Genomic DNA, 18,450 nt, shown 5'->3' on the forward strand with positions numbered 1-18,450 from the left:
AGAGAGTTAATCTAGTCAGGACCCATCCTACCCCCCAACTCCTCATGTGGGAGGGATATTACAACCTTGGAGGTCCTCCCTAAAGAGTGAGGGGTCTGAGTCCAAGCCTGGGGGACCTGCACCAGGAAGAGGAGCCTCATAACATGTAGCTTTGAAAACCATCAGGACTTACATCTAGAAGAGCCAGGTGGCAATCACCCATTTGGAAGAGCAAAGGGCTGTAGGAAACCAAGGTTGGGCTCTTTCTAGGTCCCAGAGCAGAGGCATCAATTTGAAAAGTACCTGGGTTATATGTGAAGGTGATACACTGACTAATTTTAGGGTGTGTGCTTGAGGGGCAGGGATCTGTTGGAACTTTCACCAGAGACGGAGTGCTGGTGGGTGCCATTTTTCCCTTTCTTTGCTGTCCTTCATCCTATCTGGTCTGACACTGGCAGGCACCACTTCTGATGTTCTTCATTAGCCTTGCTAACACTGTTCACTCTATGGTGGCATTTCCCTGAGGACCCACCCCAGCTGGCACCCCTCCAAAGTGGCTCCTGCTCTGCCACATCTAGTTAGGTGGCCTCAGCTGGCACTGGTGCCCCCCCCAAAGCAGTCCTTGCCCTTCCACAGATGGCGGGCAGTCTCAGTCAGCACCAGTGCACAGCAGTGTGTCTGCAACAGTTGAGGCTGGGCCTCGCAGTCAGCCACACTGGAGGCCCATCCTGCACACCAGCAGCAGTTGCAGTCAAACCCACCAGCTAGCTGCACTGGGGTGGGGGGAGCTGCCCTGCACACCAGTGTACCCACAACAGTTGTGGCTAAGCCTCAAAGCCAGCAGGATCAGGGACCAGCTTTGTCTGCCAGTGCATCTGTAGTAGTTGTGTCCCAGCCACAACAAGAGGCCATACTAGTCCACACAGGGAATTCCTCTCGAGCACCTCCTCTGGTGACTGGGGGGATAGTACTACTGGGCCCCACAGGACACCTTCTACATAAGGCCACTTTTTCGAGATCAGGAGATGTAGCTGATCTACCTCATACATAGAAACAAACAAGCAAAATGAGGAGACAAGAAAATATGTTTCAAACAAAGAAAAAAAAAGAAAAACAATACAAAACCCCAGAAAAAGAACTAAACAAAATCGAGGTAAGCTGTCTACTAGGTAAAGAGTTAAAAGTGATAGTCATAAAGATGCTCATCAAACTCTGCAAAACAGTGGGTCAACTCAGTGAGAACTTCAACAAAGACATAAATAATATAAAAAAGAACCAATCAGAACTGAAGAATATAACAACTGAAATGAAAAGTATACTAGAGGGAATCAACAGCAGATCAGATGACACAGAAGAATGGATCAGCAACTGGGAAGACAGGATAGTGGCAATCACCCAATTGGAAGAGCTAAAAATAAACAAACAAACAAACAAATAAATAAAAAAAATGAGGATAGCATAGGAGACCTCTGAGACAACATCAAGTGTGTAAACATTCTCATCATAGGGGTCCTCGAAGGAGAAGATTGAGAGAAAGGAACAGAAAATCTGTTTGAAGAAACAATGGCTAAAAACTTCCCAAATCTGGTAAAGGAAAGAGACATCCAAGTTCAAGAAGCACAGAGAGTCCCAAACAAGATGAACCCAAATGGACCTACACCAAGACACAGCATAATTAAAATAACAAAAGTTGAAGATAAAGACAGAATCTTAAAAGCAGAAAGAGAAAAACAACTAGTTACATACAAGGGAACCTCCATAAGACTGTCAGTTGATTTTTCAGCAGAAACTTTTCAGCCAGAAGGGAGTAGCATGATATATTCAACATAATATAAGGAAAAACCTACAACCCAGGATACTCCACCCAGCAAGGTTATCATTCAGAATTAAAGGAGACAGTTTCCCAGACAAGCAAAAGCTAAAAGAGTTAATCACCATTAAACCAACATTACAAGAAATGTTAAAGGGAATTCTTCAGGCAGAAAAGAAAAGGCTAAAACTAGAGATAAGAAAATATATGCAAGAAAAGAAACTCACTACTAAAAGTAAACATAGTAAAGGTAGTAGACCAACCAGCATGAAAACAAAAATGGCAATAAGTATATAAGTATCAATAATTACTTTAAATGTAAATGGACTGAGTGCTCCATTCAAAAGACATAGGGTGGCTGAATGTATAAGAAAACAAAATGCACACATATGCTGCCTACAAGAGACCTGCTTCAGATCTAAAGACGCACAGACTGAAAGTGAAGGGACGGAAAATGAAACGAAAGTTGGGTAACAATACTTAGACAAAATATAGACTTTAAAACAAAGACTGTAACAAGAGACAAGGGTATGACATAATGATAAAGGAATCAATCCAACAAGAGGATATAATACTTGTAAATATGTATGCACCCAACATAGGAGCACCTAAATACATATAGTAAATATTAACAGACATAAATGGAAAGATTGACAGTAATACAACAATAGTAGGAGATTTAAATACCCCACTTACATCAATGGATAGATCACCCAGAGGAAATCAACCAGGAAACATTAGCCTTAAGTGACCTATTAGATCAGATGGACTTAATAGAGATGTACAGAACATTCCATCCAAAAACAGTAGAATACACATTTTTTTTCAAGTGCACATGAACATTCTCCAGGATGCATCACATGTAAAGCCACAAAACAAGTCTCAATAAATTTAAGAAGATTGAAATCATATCAAGCATGTTTTCTGAAACCAGAACATGGTTTTCATGAAACCAGAAATCACTTACAAGAGGAAAACTGGGAAAAACACACATGGAGGCTGAACAACATGCTATTAAATAGCAAATGGGTCTGTGAAGAAATCAGAGAAAATTAAAAAATACTGGAGACAAATGAAAATGGAAACAATGTTGCAAAATCTATGGGACATAGCAAAAAGCGTTCTAAAGGGGAAGTTTATAGTAATACAGGCCTAACTCAAGAATAAGAAAAATCTCAAATAATCTAATCTTACACCTAAAGGAACTAGAAAAAGAACAATTAAAACCCAAAGTTAGTAAAAGGAAGAAAATAATAAAGACCAGACCAGAAGTAAATGAAATTGAAGTTGGAGACCTCACTCTCCCTGATTTCAAACTCTACTACAAGGTTATAGTAATCAAAACAGTACGGTACTGGCACAAAAACACACATAGATCAATGGAACAGAATAGAGAACCCAGAAATAAATCCATGCTTATATAATCAATAAAATTAACAACAAAGTAGGCAAAAATATACAATGGGGAAAAGTCTTGAATAACTAGTGCTGGAAAAACTGGACAGCTACCTGCAAAAAAATAAAGCTGGACCACTTTCTTATCCAAAATGGATTAAAGACTTAAAGGTAAGACCTCAAAAATAAATTCAAATGGATTAAAGACTTAAAAGTAAGACCTGAAACCATAAAGATTCCTAGAAGAAAACATAGGCAGTAAACTCTTGGACATCATTCTTAGAAATATATTTTTGGATGTGTCTCCTCGGGCAAGGTCAACAAAATAAACAAATGGGACTACATTAGACAAAAAAGATTTTACACAACAAAGGAATCCATCAACAAAATGAAACAGCAACCTACTGAACGGGAGAAGATATTTGTAAATGATATATCTGATAAGGGATTAATATCCAAAATATATAAAGAACTCATACAATTCAACATCAAAAAAACAAACAATGCAATTCAAAAATGGGCAGAAGACCTAAATAGACATTTCTCCAAAAAAGACATGGTGATGATGAACAGACACATGAGAAGATGCTCAACTTCACTAACCATCAGGAATATGCAGGTAAAAACCAAAATGATACCTCACCTCACAACTGTCTGAATGGCTATCATCAAAAAGACAAGAAACAACAAGTATTGGCGAGGATGTAGAGGAAAGGGAACCCTTGTGCACTGCTGGTGGGATTGTAAATTGGAGCAGCCACTATGGAAATCATTATGAAGTCTCAAAAATTTAAAAATAGAACTACCATACAATTGAGCAATTCCAGTTCTGGGTGTGTATCCTAAGAAAACAAAACAACTAATTCAAAACGACATGTGCACCCCTATGTTCACCGCAGCATTATTTACAACAGCCAAGATATGGAAGCAACCTTGGTGTCCACTGATGGTTGAATGGATAAAGAAGATCTGGTACATATATACAATGGAATATTACTCAGCTATAAAAAAGAATGACATCTTGCCATTTATGACACATGGATGGACCTAGAGAATATTACACTAAATGAAATAAGTCAGAGAAAGACAAATACTGTATCATTTCACTTATATGTGCAATCTAAAAAACTAAACAAATGAACAAATAAATCAAAACAGACTGTAGATACGGAGAACAAACTGATAGTTGCTAGAGGGTTCGGCAGCAGAGGTATGGACAAAAAAGGTGAAGGGGATTAAGAGGTACAAACTTACAGTTATAACATAAATTAGTCACAGGGATGTAATGTACAGCATAAGGAATATAGTCAATATCGTAATAATTTTGTACGGTGTCAGATGGTTGCTAGACTTGTGGTGATCACTTTGTAAGGTATATAAATGTCAAATGACTATGTTGTACACCTGAAACTAATATAATATTGTCTGTCAACTATACTTTAATTAAAAGACACTTTATGTTAAAAAAAGATAGAGTGAGTTCCCACCTGAATGAAGTTTACTATTTAGAATGGAGAACAGACATTAAACTAAGTGTTGTAAAAGAACAGTAGCAATATCAACAGGATAATAATAATAATAATAATGACTTCTTGGCTGGTTTGAGTGACAGTTTATAATTTCTGAAGGGTGCTCAGTTAGTGTTTGCTAAATCAACTCCAGCTGAGTTGAATTGATGCGGTCTATAGGTGAAAGAGCATCTGTCACACAGGTTGGACTCTGATGAGGCTGAGGCATGTTAATTATGGCCCCAGATAATGCGGAGATAAGGGCCACGATGGGAGAGCCTGACCCACCACAATAAAGCAGAGTTATGAGGTTCTGTGGGCAGACGATAAGCAGCATCGTCACGCACTTCGTCAGACTTCAGGTGCTGTGGTAGCATACCCATTAACCCCGGCCTAATGCCAGCCCTCCAATTCCCTCATCTGAAAAATGGAGACAATGCAGGCACCTTCTCGAGGAACAAGGACCCAAAGAACCAGTTCATGACAGCACTGTTTTTTCTCCGATGTCCAAGTTTGGGAAACAACAGCCTGAGGAAAGGGATGACTGACTCCAGGCTCAAACATTGTTTGTGACCTTCAAGCTCCGGGGTCAGATGGCCTCTCTTTCCTCCCCTGTGGTTTCCTCATTCTTAAAGAGTTCTGGTTTCTGATTGTCCGATATTAATGGTCACTCCTAGAAGTGCATCTGCTTTCCCATCCATCTTGTCTTTCCTCCTCCCAATTCCAAGCTTTTACTCTAAATTAAATTAAACTTCAAATCAATCTTCTCTCCCACTACCATGCTTCCCATCACTTATTCTCTGGAAAAAATCAAAACAAAACCCAGCCTGTTCTCAAAGTGATTTTTAAATCTCCTTGGCTGCACCAGCCACACGGGGCATAGATCTGAGACGTCTGGAGGTTGTCCATTGACTTTTGTGCTCTCCCTAGTGCTGGCCTGGAATTTAGTTCTCCCATGTCTGCTGAATTAGCTGCCTCGGTCCATCTGTTTTGTAGCATCCAGATGTTGCTGCTGCTTCCCCTCCTGTCCTTTCCACCTAGGTGTAGTTACAACTTCAAAACACGGCTTTACTGCTCTTTACTGGGTTTGGTGGTTTTTAAATCTGTCATCCTTAACTGGAAGTTTGAATTTAAGTTTGGATTTTCTTATTAATTTAGGAGGTATTATGAAGTGTGTTTGTCTTTTATTTCTGCTTGTATAGATCTCTCTCTCTCTCTCTCTCTCTCTCTCTCTCTCTCTCTCTCTCGCATGCACACCCTCACTCTTTCATTTTGTTCTTAATTTCTAAGTCTGTTTTCTTTTTGCACTATTGTTAATGAATGTGTCTCCATGTCACTTTTTGGAAAAACTTTTGAAAAAGATCGAGAACAATGAGTATTATTTTTCTTTGTGTATCCTTCGAAGCTATGTATTAAGAGCATAAAAGTTCACAGCTGTTTCTGTTTTCTTGGCTGGTTGTTATTTTTCTTATGAAATATTTCTCTTTTGCTCTTATGACTTTGAATTCAATTTTATTTGGTTTTGATGTTGCTAAGTCTACTTTCTTTTTGCTTGCATTTGCTGGCTTACTTTTTTTGTCCATTGCTTTGTTTTTCAACCTTTTTGTTTATTGCTCTATCCTTTTGAAAGCCAATTTTTCATTTTCACTTTCTGTCTTTTAAGAGACAGATGAATCTGACATTTACTATGACAACTGAAATGTTTGTACGTATTCCTTGCTATCTAATTTATTTATTTTTCATTTTCTATTTGTCTCTCTCTCTTTTTTATTTTCCTTTCCCCTCATTTTCTTCCCATTTGTTGAAATGATCACATTTAACTTGTTACATTTTTTTTCTGTCTTACTTGTATGTTTTGGAAGTTACACTTTTCATTTCGCTTCTATTCCATGTCTATTCAAAGCCAAGAAACTCAAAAGTAAAGAACTGGTATAAGCATACTTAAAGTGAGTCCTCAAACAGTGGAAATGGACCAGGCTGTTCAATATAGAATGTGGCAGGAGTTCCATGGCCCAGGAAATATTTCAAGCAGAAGCTAAAACCACTAAGAAGAAAAATACCTGGAATCCTCTATTAGGGAAACTGCAAGTATCTGCTGGAGACTATCAGGGACATACCCTGGGAAAAGCTGGAGGGACAGGGGCACTCGCAGGCTCTGTTTGAAAGCACCTTCGCCTACTCGTTCCATCTGAACTTATGCAAGTCATTTCCTCTTCCTCCATCTCTACGCTCTATGTCTTCTGCTGACTCTCCCGCTGGTGAGAAGGGGGACGGCTTTGGAGAGAGAACAAGAGTGTGGACCGAGAGAGGTCCTTAGCATGTGTTATGAGCTCTGGGTAGCATCAAGGGTGGCTGGACATCCCTGCTGTGGACAATTACATCTGCTAGACAGATGACAGGCCATCTGTCAGGAGGGTGCTGACTGCCTGGGCACGTCTGTCACTGTAAACAGTAAGCAGGGCACATTTTTCTAGAACCAGATATTGAGAATTAGTCCATTACATGTGGTTCATGCAATTAAATGGAAGTTTGTGGGCTATTTTGCCAGCAGGCATGCAGGTTTGAGATCATACAATATAAGCTAAAGAAGTCACATCTGACTAACAGTCTCCTTGAGATTGGGGACCTGTGCAACTGCAGCGGCCATGCACTCAGGCTCTGCTAGGTGAATGATGGGAATGAATAATGTCCCAACAGGAGCTGGGAGTGTCAGCCAGTCTCAGAAAGCCAAAAGAGGAGCCCTGGGCATGATGCAGCCATCTCTTGGGAGATGCTGGATCCTTTCTGAGATCTGATGCCTCTCTGGGGCTTGTTTCCATTCCTTATAAAACCAGGGAAGCCGGACAAGATCAAGGTTTGCTAAAGTTTAGTTTATTTATATTCACCTTCCTGATTTTTGTCATACCCACCTCTTATTTCTACTATTATTTATGTAAAAGTTTTCCTTAAGCAGTCTCACTTATTATATTCTTTACTGTGGTAAAATATACATAATATAGAATTTACCATGTTAACCATGTTTAAGTGTACAGGTCAATGGCATTAAGTCCATTCACAGTGCTGTGCGACACATTTTATTTTTAACTTAGATATATTTCAGGAAGGAAAATGTGCTATCACTCTCATGAATGGAAACCAGCATTTCTTTCCATAAACAGAAGTTAACCATTAAAATAAACACAGGGAAGACAAAGTTACTCTCTTGTAGTGAATTACTGCTGTCACTGAAGGCTCTGAGATGAGGCCTGCTTTCCCCCACCACCCTCTAATTTTTTGTAACAGAAGATCCCAAGTATTGGAGAAGAGTTAAAGACATGCTAGCACCAAACTGACACCTTCCTCTTGGTATACTCAGAGGGATTGAAAGAGCGGTAAAGTTCGGAGGCATTTTCTCACTGATGTTCCAGGTACCTGTGCTCAGGTACCTCCTCCCACCTTGCCCATCACTCCTGCCCCCTTGTCCATTGTTGAGCACCCTCTGAGTCCCCCAGACCCCATCCCCGCACTGCGAGAACTGCTGAGATGAGCACAGGCTCCGCCCACCAAGGCTTTATGACACTTAACCTCAGATAAGGGATCTTTCTTTTCTTTCTATCTGGAGCAGTGACTAGGAGCATCCTTTGGGATGAGTCTACTTTTCCCAAGAGAAATGAGGGCCGCTCCCAGATGTCCTTTCTTTCTCTGAATCCCATGACAAGGACTAGATTGCCCAAGCCTGCAAGCCCAGCTGCCTTGGAAGGCAGCACATCATCATGGCGTGTGCACAGTCCAACAGTGACCAGGCCACACCACAGCAGAGTGAGGCGACGAGCTCTGAGTGAATGAACTTCATGTCATTTGGGTGGAAAGGCGGATGTGTTAAGCACCTGAGGTGGCTGTTACAGTGCTGGTGGAAACAGCAACCACTGAGAGGCAGAGGCATCCGATACAAGGGTTTCACAGGGAGCCAGATTTCAGTTGTAAGTTAGATTTATCTAGATACCCATTTCACTGGACAATGGAAGTAATGAAATATGTGTACCTGTGTCTCCTTAGAAGCACAAAGAGGCTGAAAAGAGCACAGGGAAGATTTGTTTTCTCAAGCTGTGCACAGGTGCTATCTATCAACCTCATAAGGAAACATGTTCATTACTGAAGCTGTGGATATGTTTGAGTATAATAGGCTGTGACACCAGGAACATAGGGGCTGAGAACAAAAATTACTTTGGAAACCCTGGTGAAGTGTCACTCTGAGTGGCGTCAGTGGCTTGGGGACTTGAGGGATGGAGGTCGTGAGAGGATCTCCTGGGCACAGTTAACCTTCCCTTGGAGTCCCCCGGGATGCCCACCACAGACCATGCGCTTCTCACCTGGGGCTTGGTCTCATCTTTGTCCTTGTAGTAGAAAAGCTGATCCCCACGCAGCACAAACCAGCGCTGCTGCCAGTTCTTCATGATGCTCCTCTGCTTCTTCAGCCAGCCCGCCTTCAGCACAGGGCCCAGCTTGCGGGGGCAGGGCAGCCGCCCGGGGCTCCGAGTCTGCTCCCCCATCACCAGACTTTTGGAGCGAGCTGGAAGTCAAGAACACATACAGTGAGCAGGAAGGATGCATGCCTGTTGTCAGTCCATGTCCCATCCTGGCATCCCGGCTGCCCTGTGACCAGTGCATGATCATGCTTGGCATACTTTCCCCTTGGGTTCAAAGGGGCATAGGCTGAAGCACCTCAGCAGCAACAGCCTAAGTTTATTCTATTCACCTGGGGTAGGTATATAGCCTGTCTGCCCGGTTAGTTCCTGCTATGTCTCTGGGATCCTAGGTTCTCCACTTCCCCAGGTTTGTTCATCCACTCATGCATCCATGCATGCGTTCACCCATGAATACACATATCTATTCTTCCATTTGTTCACGGTTCATTGATTTATTCATTCAACAACTACTTATTGAGGACCTACTAAGCATCAGCACTGTTCCAGGTGCTGGGGATAAAGCAGTGAAAAAAGAAACATAAGACTTCCAAGTGATGATGGCAGAGTAGGTAAACACTGTGCTCGATTCCTCCCACAACCACTTCAAAATTATAACTAAATTATAAAACAACTATCATTGAGAACCACATGAAGACTAGCTGAATAGAAGTCCTATAGCTAAGGATATAAAGAAGAAGCCACATCAAGACTGGTAGGAAGGGTGAAGATAAGGAATAGGCAGGCCCCTCACACATGGTGTGGTGATTCAGAATCAGGAGGGATATCGTGGCTGCTTAGGTCCTCCCTAGAGAAGTAATAGTTCCCAGTCCCACACCAGGCTCCCTAGTCCAGGATACTAGTGCTGGGAAAAAGAGTCTGCATAACATCTGGCTGTGAAAACCAGCTGGGATTGCGTCCAAATGAGATGGAAGACTGCTGGAGACCTTGGTACTGTAGGTCTTAAAGGGCCCATGCACAGACTCATTGTCTCAGAAACTCACTAACTCTGAGCTCCAGTGTGGGGGCAGTAGCTCAAAAAGCACCATGAATATATGGGGAGGAACTAAATTGACTAGCTTCAGGTAGAGGGCTGGAGGGGCAGGGGTTGGGATGAAAGTGCTGGCAGGTGCCATTGTTCCTTTGTTGAGCCCTTCCCCGACTCAGCCAGCAGGCACAGGTTGTTGTCAAATCTGAGCTCTCCATTAACCTAAGTCACACCACTTGCCCCACCCTGGTGATTCCCTGAGACTCTGCCACACCCAACTGGCATGCCAGGCTGAACTTCTTCTAGCAGGTCCTCCACACTAGCAGCCTGCCTCAGCTTTCACTGTGGAGTTTCCTAAAATCTCAGAAAGGTCCACAAACACCCCAAAAGCAGCATCTTGCCTCAGTGTTCACTGTACTCTTGCTTAACTACCTGAAGCCCGGTGCAAGTGGTGACCGGTCTCCAGTGGCATTGTAACTCCCATTAGGTAGCTGTGGGGACAGAGCAAGGAGTGCAGTTTCCAGGCTCTCGGCCTCACATGGAAAGGTGCTCACTCGGGTAATAAATGGCCATCAACTGTGATTGGATGGCAGTCAGCTGTGGCTAGTTGGCCATCAGCTGTAACCAGTGAGCCATTGCCCACTAATATAACTGCCATGGCTATGCTAGCAGCAAAATAGGGTCTGGCAAGAAGATGGTGGCTGAGCTAGCAAGCGTGAATTGCAGTTAGCATGGTGGATTGCAGTTAACAAGTGGGGTTGGTTGCTTGGCAGAGAAGCTAACGGCGGGTTGTGGATCGTGTGGCTCCTGCTTCCTGTGTCTCCAACCCAGCTGCCAGCGAGACTATAGTGGGTATGACTCCCAAATCTATGGCTCCGTGGGTGTTCCTTTTTGGCCTAACTATGTCCTGCGTTCTTATGTGAGGAGTGGGACCAGAGACCCCACATGACACCCTGCATGACAGTAGCCCAAGCCTGGCATAAGCTGTGGCAAGTCTTGTCTTAGAACATAGACTCAATTAAGTGGCCAGAAACCCAGCACAAGTGGAAACTAGCCTCAGCTCACATCATGGTGCCCATCAAAGGGTCCTAAGCCCAACAATAGTGGCAGCCAGCCTCAGTTCACAGAATAGCTTCTTCCAAGCACCACCAAGCCCAGCACAAGGAACTATAGATCACGTTGTAGCTTTTACTAGACAGACCCAAATCTAGCACAAGTTGGGGTTAAAACTGACTTGCATAGGAGCCCCTCACAATTGGCTCCAGAAACAAACAAACCTCGTGGCCAGGCCACATCAGAGCACCACCCAACCAGTTCCACAATGATACATCCAAAAGGTGGACTCAATAGGCACCAGAGCTCCACTAAAAAGACTCTCACTCCATGGGTCAGCCCCTGTACAACAGCTCATCTGCTGTAATCATGGCCAGTCTTTACAGCCAGCCAGTGTTAGGGTCAATCCCACCCACTGAAGTGCTAACAGCAATCAAGGCTCAACTACAACAGGAGGGCACACACAACCCACACAAGTGACACCCTGGAGCACCCAGCTCAGGTGACCAGGGAGACTGTACCACTGAGCCCTACAGGACACCTACTACATGAGGCCACTCTGCCAAGACCAGGAGATAAAGCAGATCTACCTAATATATAAAAACATATACAGGGAGACAGCCTAAGTAAGGAAACAAAGAAACATGGCTCTAGTGAAAGAACAGGACAAAACTCCAGAAATAAAAAACTAAAGAAAATGAAGACAAGCAATCTACCTAATGCAGAATTCAAAAAGCTGGTTATGAGGATGCTCAATGAACTTGGGGAAAGAATAGATGAATGCAGTGAGAACTTTAACAAAGAGATAGAAAACATAAAAATGGAGATAGAAAACAGGAAAACAACCAGTCAGAAATGAAGAATACAATAATTGGAATGATGACTATATTAGAGGGAATCAAAAGCAGATTGAATGAAGCAAAGGATCAAATCACATTCTGGATGATGAGGTAGCAGAAAACACCCAACAGAAACAGCAAAAAGAAAAAATAATCCAAAATAAACTAAGGATAGTTTAAGGGACCTTTGGGACACTATCAAGCATACCAACATTTGTGCATCATAGGGGTACCTGAAGGAGAAGAGGGACAGCAAGGAACTGAAAACCTATTTGAAGAAATAATGATGGAAAAATTCCCTAACCTGGCAAAGGAAATAGACATACAAGTCCAGGAGGCACAGAGAGTACCAAACAGGATGAACCCAAAGAGGTCCATACCAAGATACATCATAATTAAAATGTTAAAGGTTAAAGACAAAGAGAGAATCTTAAAAGTAGCAAAAGAAAAGCAGCTACTAATGTGCGAGAGAGCTCCCACAAAACTGTCAGCGGGCCTATAAAACTTTGCAAGTCAGAAGGAATTGGCACAAAATATTCAAAGTGATGAAAGGTAAAGACCTACAACCAAGAGTCCTCTATCCAGCAAAGCTATCATTTATAATTGAAGAAGAGGTATAGACCTTTCCAGATAAGAAAAAGATAAAGGAGTTCTACAGGAGTTCAATATCATTAAAGCAGCATTACAAGAATTGTTCAAGGAACTTCTTTAAAAAGAAAAAAAAATATGAATAAGAAATTATACGAAAGAAAAAAATTCTCACTGATAAAGGCAAATACTTAATAAAAGCAGTGGATCAACCAGCTATAAAATTAGTACAAAGATTAAAAGATGAAAGTAGGAGATCATGTGTAATTCAACAATAAATTAAAGAATACACACAAATACACACACAAAAGAAGTAAAAAAAATGACAAAAACATAAATGTGGAGGAAGTGATTAAAAATTGTAGTGATCTTAGAAGGTGTTTGAACGTAAGTGACCATCAACTTAAAATAGACTGCTACAGACATAGCTTGGTATATATGAAGCACATGGTAACAACAAACCAAAAATCTATAAGCAATATGCAAGAAATAAAGACAAAGTAATCCAATATGACACTATAGAAAATTATTGACATACAAGAGAAGAGAGCAAGAGAATAAGAAAGGGACAGAGAACTACAAAGCAATCAGAAAACAATAAAATAGCAGCAACTATATACCTGTCAATAATTACTTTAAATGTAAATGGACTAAATGTTCCGATCAAAGACATAAGGGGGGCTGAATGAAAAAAAACAAAAAAAAACCCTGTACATATGATGCCTACCAGTGACCCACTCCAGATTGAATAACACATACAGACTGAAAGTACAGGGATGGAAAAAGATATTTCACACAAATGAAAACTGAAAAAATCTGGGGTAACAATACTTACATCAGACAAAATAGACTTCAAAACAAGGGTTGTAACAAGAGACAAAGAAGGGCATTTCATAATGATAAAGAGGTCAATCCAACTAGAGTTTATAACTCTCACAATCATCTATGCATCCAACATAGAAGCATCTAAATATATGAAGCAAATATTTATGGGCGTAAATGTAGAGATTGACAGTAATACAGTCATAGCAGGTGACTTTAACACCCCATTGACATCAATGGATATATCATGCAGACAAAAAATCAACAAGGAAACCAGCCTTAAATGACACATTAGACCAGATGGTCTTAATTGATATTTTTAAGACTTTTCACTAACGAAAAGCAGCATATATACTCATTTCAAGTAAACATAGGACCTTTGCCAGATAGACCACATGTTAAGCCACAAAACAAGTCTTAGTAAATTTAAGAAGACTGAAATCATATCAAGTATCTTCTCTGACTACAATGGTGCAAAACAATTACAAGAAGAAAACTGAAAAACACACAAACACATGGAGGCTAAATAACTAGCTACTAAACAATGAATGGGTTAACAAAGAGACCAAGGAGGAAATCCAAAGATACCTTGAGACAAATGAAAATGAAAACACAGCAACACAAAAATCTATGGGACACAGCCACCGCAGTTTTAAGAGGGAAATTCATAGCAATACAGGCCTACCCCCCAGAACAAGACAAATCTCAAATAAAAAATCTAACCCTATACCGAAAGCAGCTAGAAAAATAAGTACAAACAAAGCCCAAAGTGAGTAGAATGAAAGCAATAATAAATATCACAGCAGAAATAAACAAATAGAGTCTAAAACAACACTACAGGGTGGCGTGTTTGCACAGTGGTTAGAACGCAGTGCTCATAACACCAAGGTCACCGGTTTGATTCCCACACGAGCCAGTAAGAGATAATGGCTTGAGCTTAGAGCTGACCCACTGGTGGGTGGCCAGTTGGCTCAGTGGTTAGAGTGCAGTGCTCATTAACACCAAGGTCGCTGGTTCGATTCCCATATGGGCCAGTGAACTGCGCCCTCTACAATTAGATTGAAAACAATGACTTGATCTAGAGCTGAGCTGCGACCCCCACAACTGGATTGAAAACAATGACTTGATATGGAGCTGATGAGTCCTGGAAAAACACACTGTTCCCAATATTCCCCAGTAAAAAAATTTAAAAAAATAAAAATAAAATAACAATACAAAAGATCAATGAAATTAAGAGCTGGTTCTTTGAAAAGACAAACAAAATTGATAAAATTTTAGCCAGACTCATCAAGAAAAAAAAAGAGAAAGGGCCCAAATAAATAAAATCAGAAATGGAGGAGGAGAATTGACAACTGACACCATAGAAATACAAAGAATTATCAGGAAATACTACAAGCAATTATATGCCAACAAATTGGACAACCTGGAAGAAATAGATACATTCTCAGAAACATACGATCTTCCAAGATTGAACCAGAATGAAACAGAAAACCTGAACAGACCTATAACTACTAATGAAATTGAATCAGTAATAAAAAAATCTCCCAAGAAAAGTCCTGGACCAGATGGCTTTGCAGGTGAATTTTACCAAACATTCAAAGAAGAATTAATGCCTATCCTCCTCAAGCTATTCAAAAAATTGAAGAGAAGGGAAGACTCCCAAACTCATTTTATGATGCCAGCATTACCATGATACAAAAAAAAAAAAAAAAAAAAAAAAAAAAAATATATATATATATATATATATATATACACACATACATATATACACACACACACATACATATACACATATATTCCAATACCCCTGGTACACATAGATGCAAAAATCCTCAACAAAATATTAGCATACAAAAGGGAGACCACTTTGTGGGAGGTGTAGCTGCCTGACCACTGCACTGTACACCTGAAGCTGAATAACAATGAATGTCAACTATAATTTAATATGTATATGGTCATAAGATGTGGAGTACAGCATAGGGAATACAGTCAATGGAATTATAACAGCTATATATGATGTCAGAGGGGTAGTAGATAGGGGCAGGGGGGTTATCACTTTGTGAGGGGTATAAATGTCTAACTATTACATTGTTTTGTACACCTGAAACAACCAAACAAAAAAAGGAGTTGTGGTGTATATACACAATGGAATACTATTCTGCCATAAGAAAAGATGAAATAGTGCCATTTGTGACAACATGGATGGATTTTGAGATTATTATGCTAAGTGAAATAAGTCAGAAAAATAAGTAGAGAACCATATGATTTCACTGATATGGGGGATATAAAACTGAAAACAACAAAAGAACAAGATAAACAAAAAAACAAAAACTCATAGACACAAACAATAGTTTACTGGTTACCAGAGGGTAAGGGGGGGAATAGGGTGGTAGATGAGGGTAAATATATATATAGCATGTATAATTGGTGATGGAAAGAGAACTGACTCTGGGTGGTGAACACAAAATGTGATATATATAGATGATGTATTGCAGAACTGTACACCTGAAATCTATGTAACTTTACTAACAATTGTCACCCCAATAAACTTTAATTAAAAATATTTTGAATATACTTCAACAAACAATTAAAAAATATATATTACCACACCAAATTCAGCAATAATTTAAAAGATCATACATCATGATCAAGTGGGATTTTTTCCCCAGGAGGTAAGGTTGGTTAAACATCCACAAATCAATTAAAGTGAAGGATAAAAATCATATCAACAAATGCAGAAAAAGCATTTGACAAAATCCAGCATCACTTATGATAAAAAAGACCCACAAAAAAACCTCACAGCAAAGTCACATATACAAAAGGAACATACACACCTCAACATAATAAAGGCCATAGATGACAAACCCAGAGCTAACATCATACTCAACAGGGAAAAGCTAAAAGCTTTTTCTTTAAGATCAGCAACAAAACAAGGATGTCTACTTTCACCACTTTTATTCAACATATTCCTGGAAGTCCTAGCCACAGCAATCAGACAAGAAAAAGAAATAAAAGGCATCCAAGTTGGAAAAGAAGAAGTAAAACTGTCATTATTTACACATGGCATGATACTATATATAGAGAACTCAAAAAATCCACCAAAAAACTATTAGAACTAATAAATAAATTCAGTATAGCACCAGGATACAAAATTAATATTAAAAAATCGGTGGCATTTTTATATACCAATAATGAACTATCAGAAAGAGATATTAAGAAAATAATCCATTTACAATTGCATTAAAAATATACATAGCAATAAATTTAACCAAGGAGGTCAAAGGCCTGTACTTGGAAAATTATAAGACATTGAAGAAAGAAATTGAAGAAGATACAAATAAATGGAAGCATATACCATGCTCACGGATTGGAAGAATTAACATTATTAAAAGGTTCATACTACTCAAAGCAATCTGTAGATTCAATGCAATCCCTATCAAAACACCAAAGGCATTTTTCACAGAACTAAAACAAATAATCCTAAAATTTATATGGAACCACAGGAGACCCCAAATAGTAAAAGCAATCTTGAGAAAGAAGAATAAAGTTGAAGATACCACGCTACCTAATATGAAACTATACTACAAGTCTATAGTAATCAAAACAACATGGTACTGGCATAAAAACAGACACATAGATCAATGGAACAGTACAGAGAGCCGAGAAATAAACCCATGACTACATGGTCATTTAATCTATGACAAAGGAGGCAAAAACATATAGTGGGGTAAAGACAGTCTATTCAATAAAAGGTGTTGGGGAAACTGGACAGATATATGCAAAAGAATGAAACTGGATCACTTTCTTACATCATATACAAAAATAAATTCAAAATGGATTAATGACTTAAATGTAAGACCTGAAACTATAAAACTCCTAGAAGAAAACATAATCAGTAAACTCTGTGACATTTCTCTTGGCAATATTTTTTTGGATATTTCTCCTCTGGCAAGGGAAACAAAGAAAAAAATGTAAATACAACAAATTAAAAATTTTCTGCACAGTGAAAGAAACCATCAACAAAATGAAAAGACAACCTGCTGAATGGGACAAGATACTTGTCAATGATACATCCAATAAGGGGTTAATATCCAAATTATATAAGGAACTCATACAACTTAACACCCCAAAACCAACATTCAGATTTTAAAAATGGGCAGAGGACCTGAATAGGTATTTCTCCAAAGAGGACATACACATGGCAAACAGACACATGGGAGATAATCATCAGAGAAATGCAAATTAAAACCACAATGAGATACCACCTCACACCTGTCAGAATTGCTATCATCAATAAAACAAACAAGTGCTGGTGAGGATGTGGAGAAAAGGGAAACCTTGTGCACCGTTGGTGGGATTGCATATTGGTGCAGCCACTATGGAAAACAGTATAGAGGTTCCTCAAAAAATTAAAAATAGAATTACCATATAATTCAGCAATTCCACTTCTGGGTGTTTATCCGAAGAAATCCAAAACTTTAATTCGAAAAGATATATGCACTCCTATGTTCATTGCAGCATTATTTACAGTAGCCAAGATATGTAAGTAACCTAAGTGTCCATCCACAGATGAATGGATAAAGAAGGTGTTTTACACACACACACACACACACACACACACACACACACACAAACACAATGGAATATTACTCAGCCATAAAAAGAATGACATCTTGCCATTTATGACAACATGGATGGACTTAGAGTGTATTATGTTAAGTGAAATAAGTCAGACAGAGAAAGACAAATACCATATGATTTCACTTACATGTGGAATCTAAAAAACAAAACACACAAAACAGAAACAAACTCAGATACAGAGAACAAACTGATGGTTAGCAGATGGGAAGGGGGTTGACGGGTTGGGTGAAAAAGTTGAAGGGATTAAGAAGTACAAAATGCCAGTTATAAAAACAGTCATGGGGTTGTAAAGTACAGCATAGGGAATATAGTCAGTAATATTGTAATAACTATTGATGGTGTCAAATGGGTACTAGACTTAATGGGGTGATCACTTCATAAGTTA

At 39.7% G+C, this 18,450-nt stretch overlaps 1 protein-coding gene across 6 annotated transcripts in view; it reads right to left on the reverse strand.

Moving 5' to 3' along the window:
- The window catches only part of ARHGAP22 (Rho GTPase activating protein 22), a 206,958-nt gene that overhangs the window by 123,651 nt on the left and 64,857 nt on the right, over nucleotides 1–18,450 (reverse strand). For all 6 annotated transcript variants that reach the window (XM_019730133.2, XM_019730136.2, XM_074337242.1 and 3 more), the window contains one exon: nucleotides 9,042–9,241. In XM_019730133.2, the coding sequence (XP_019585692.2) occupies nucleotides 9,042–9,241 (200 nt within the window). The remainder of the gene's footprint in view (nucleotides 1–9,041; nucleotides 9,242–18,450) is intronic.

This window comes from Rhinolophus sinicus, linkage group LG07, assembly GCF_036562045.2.
Source record: "Rhinolophus sinicus isolate RSC01 linkage group LG07, ASM3656204v1, whole genome shotgun sequence".
Classification (NCBI taxonomy): Eukaryota; Metazoa; Chordata; class Mammalia; order Chiroptera; family Rhinolophidae; genus Rhinolophus; species Rhinolophus sinicus.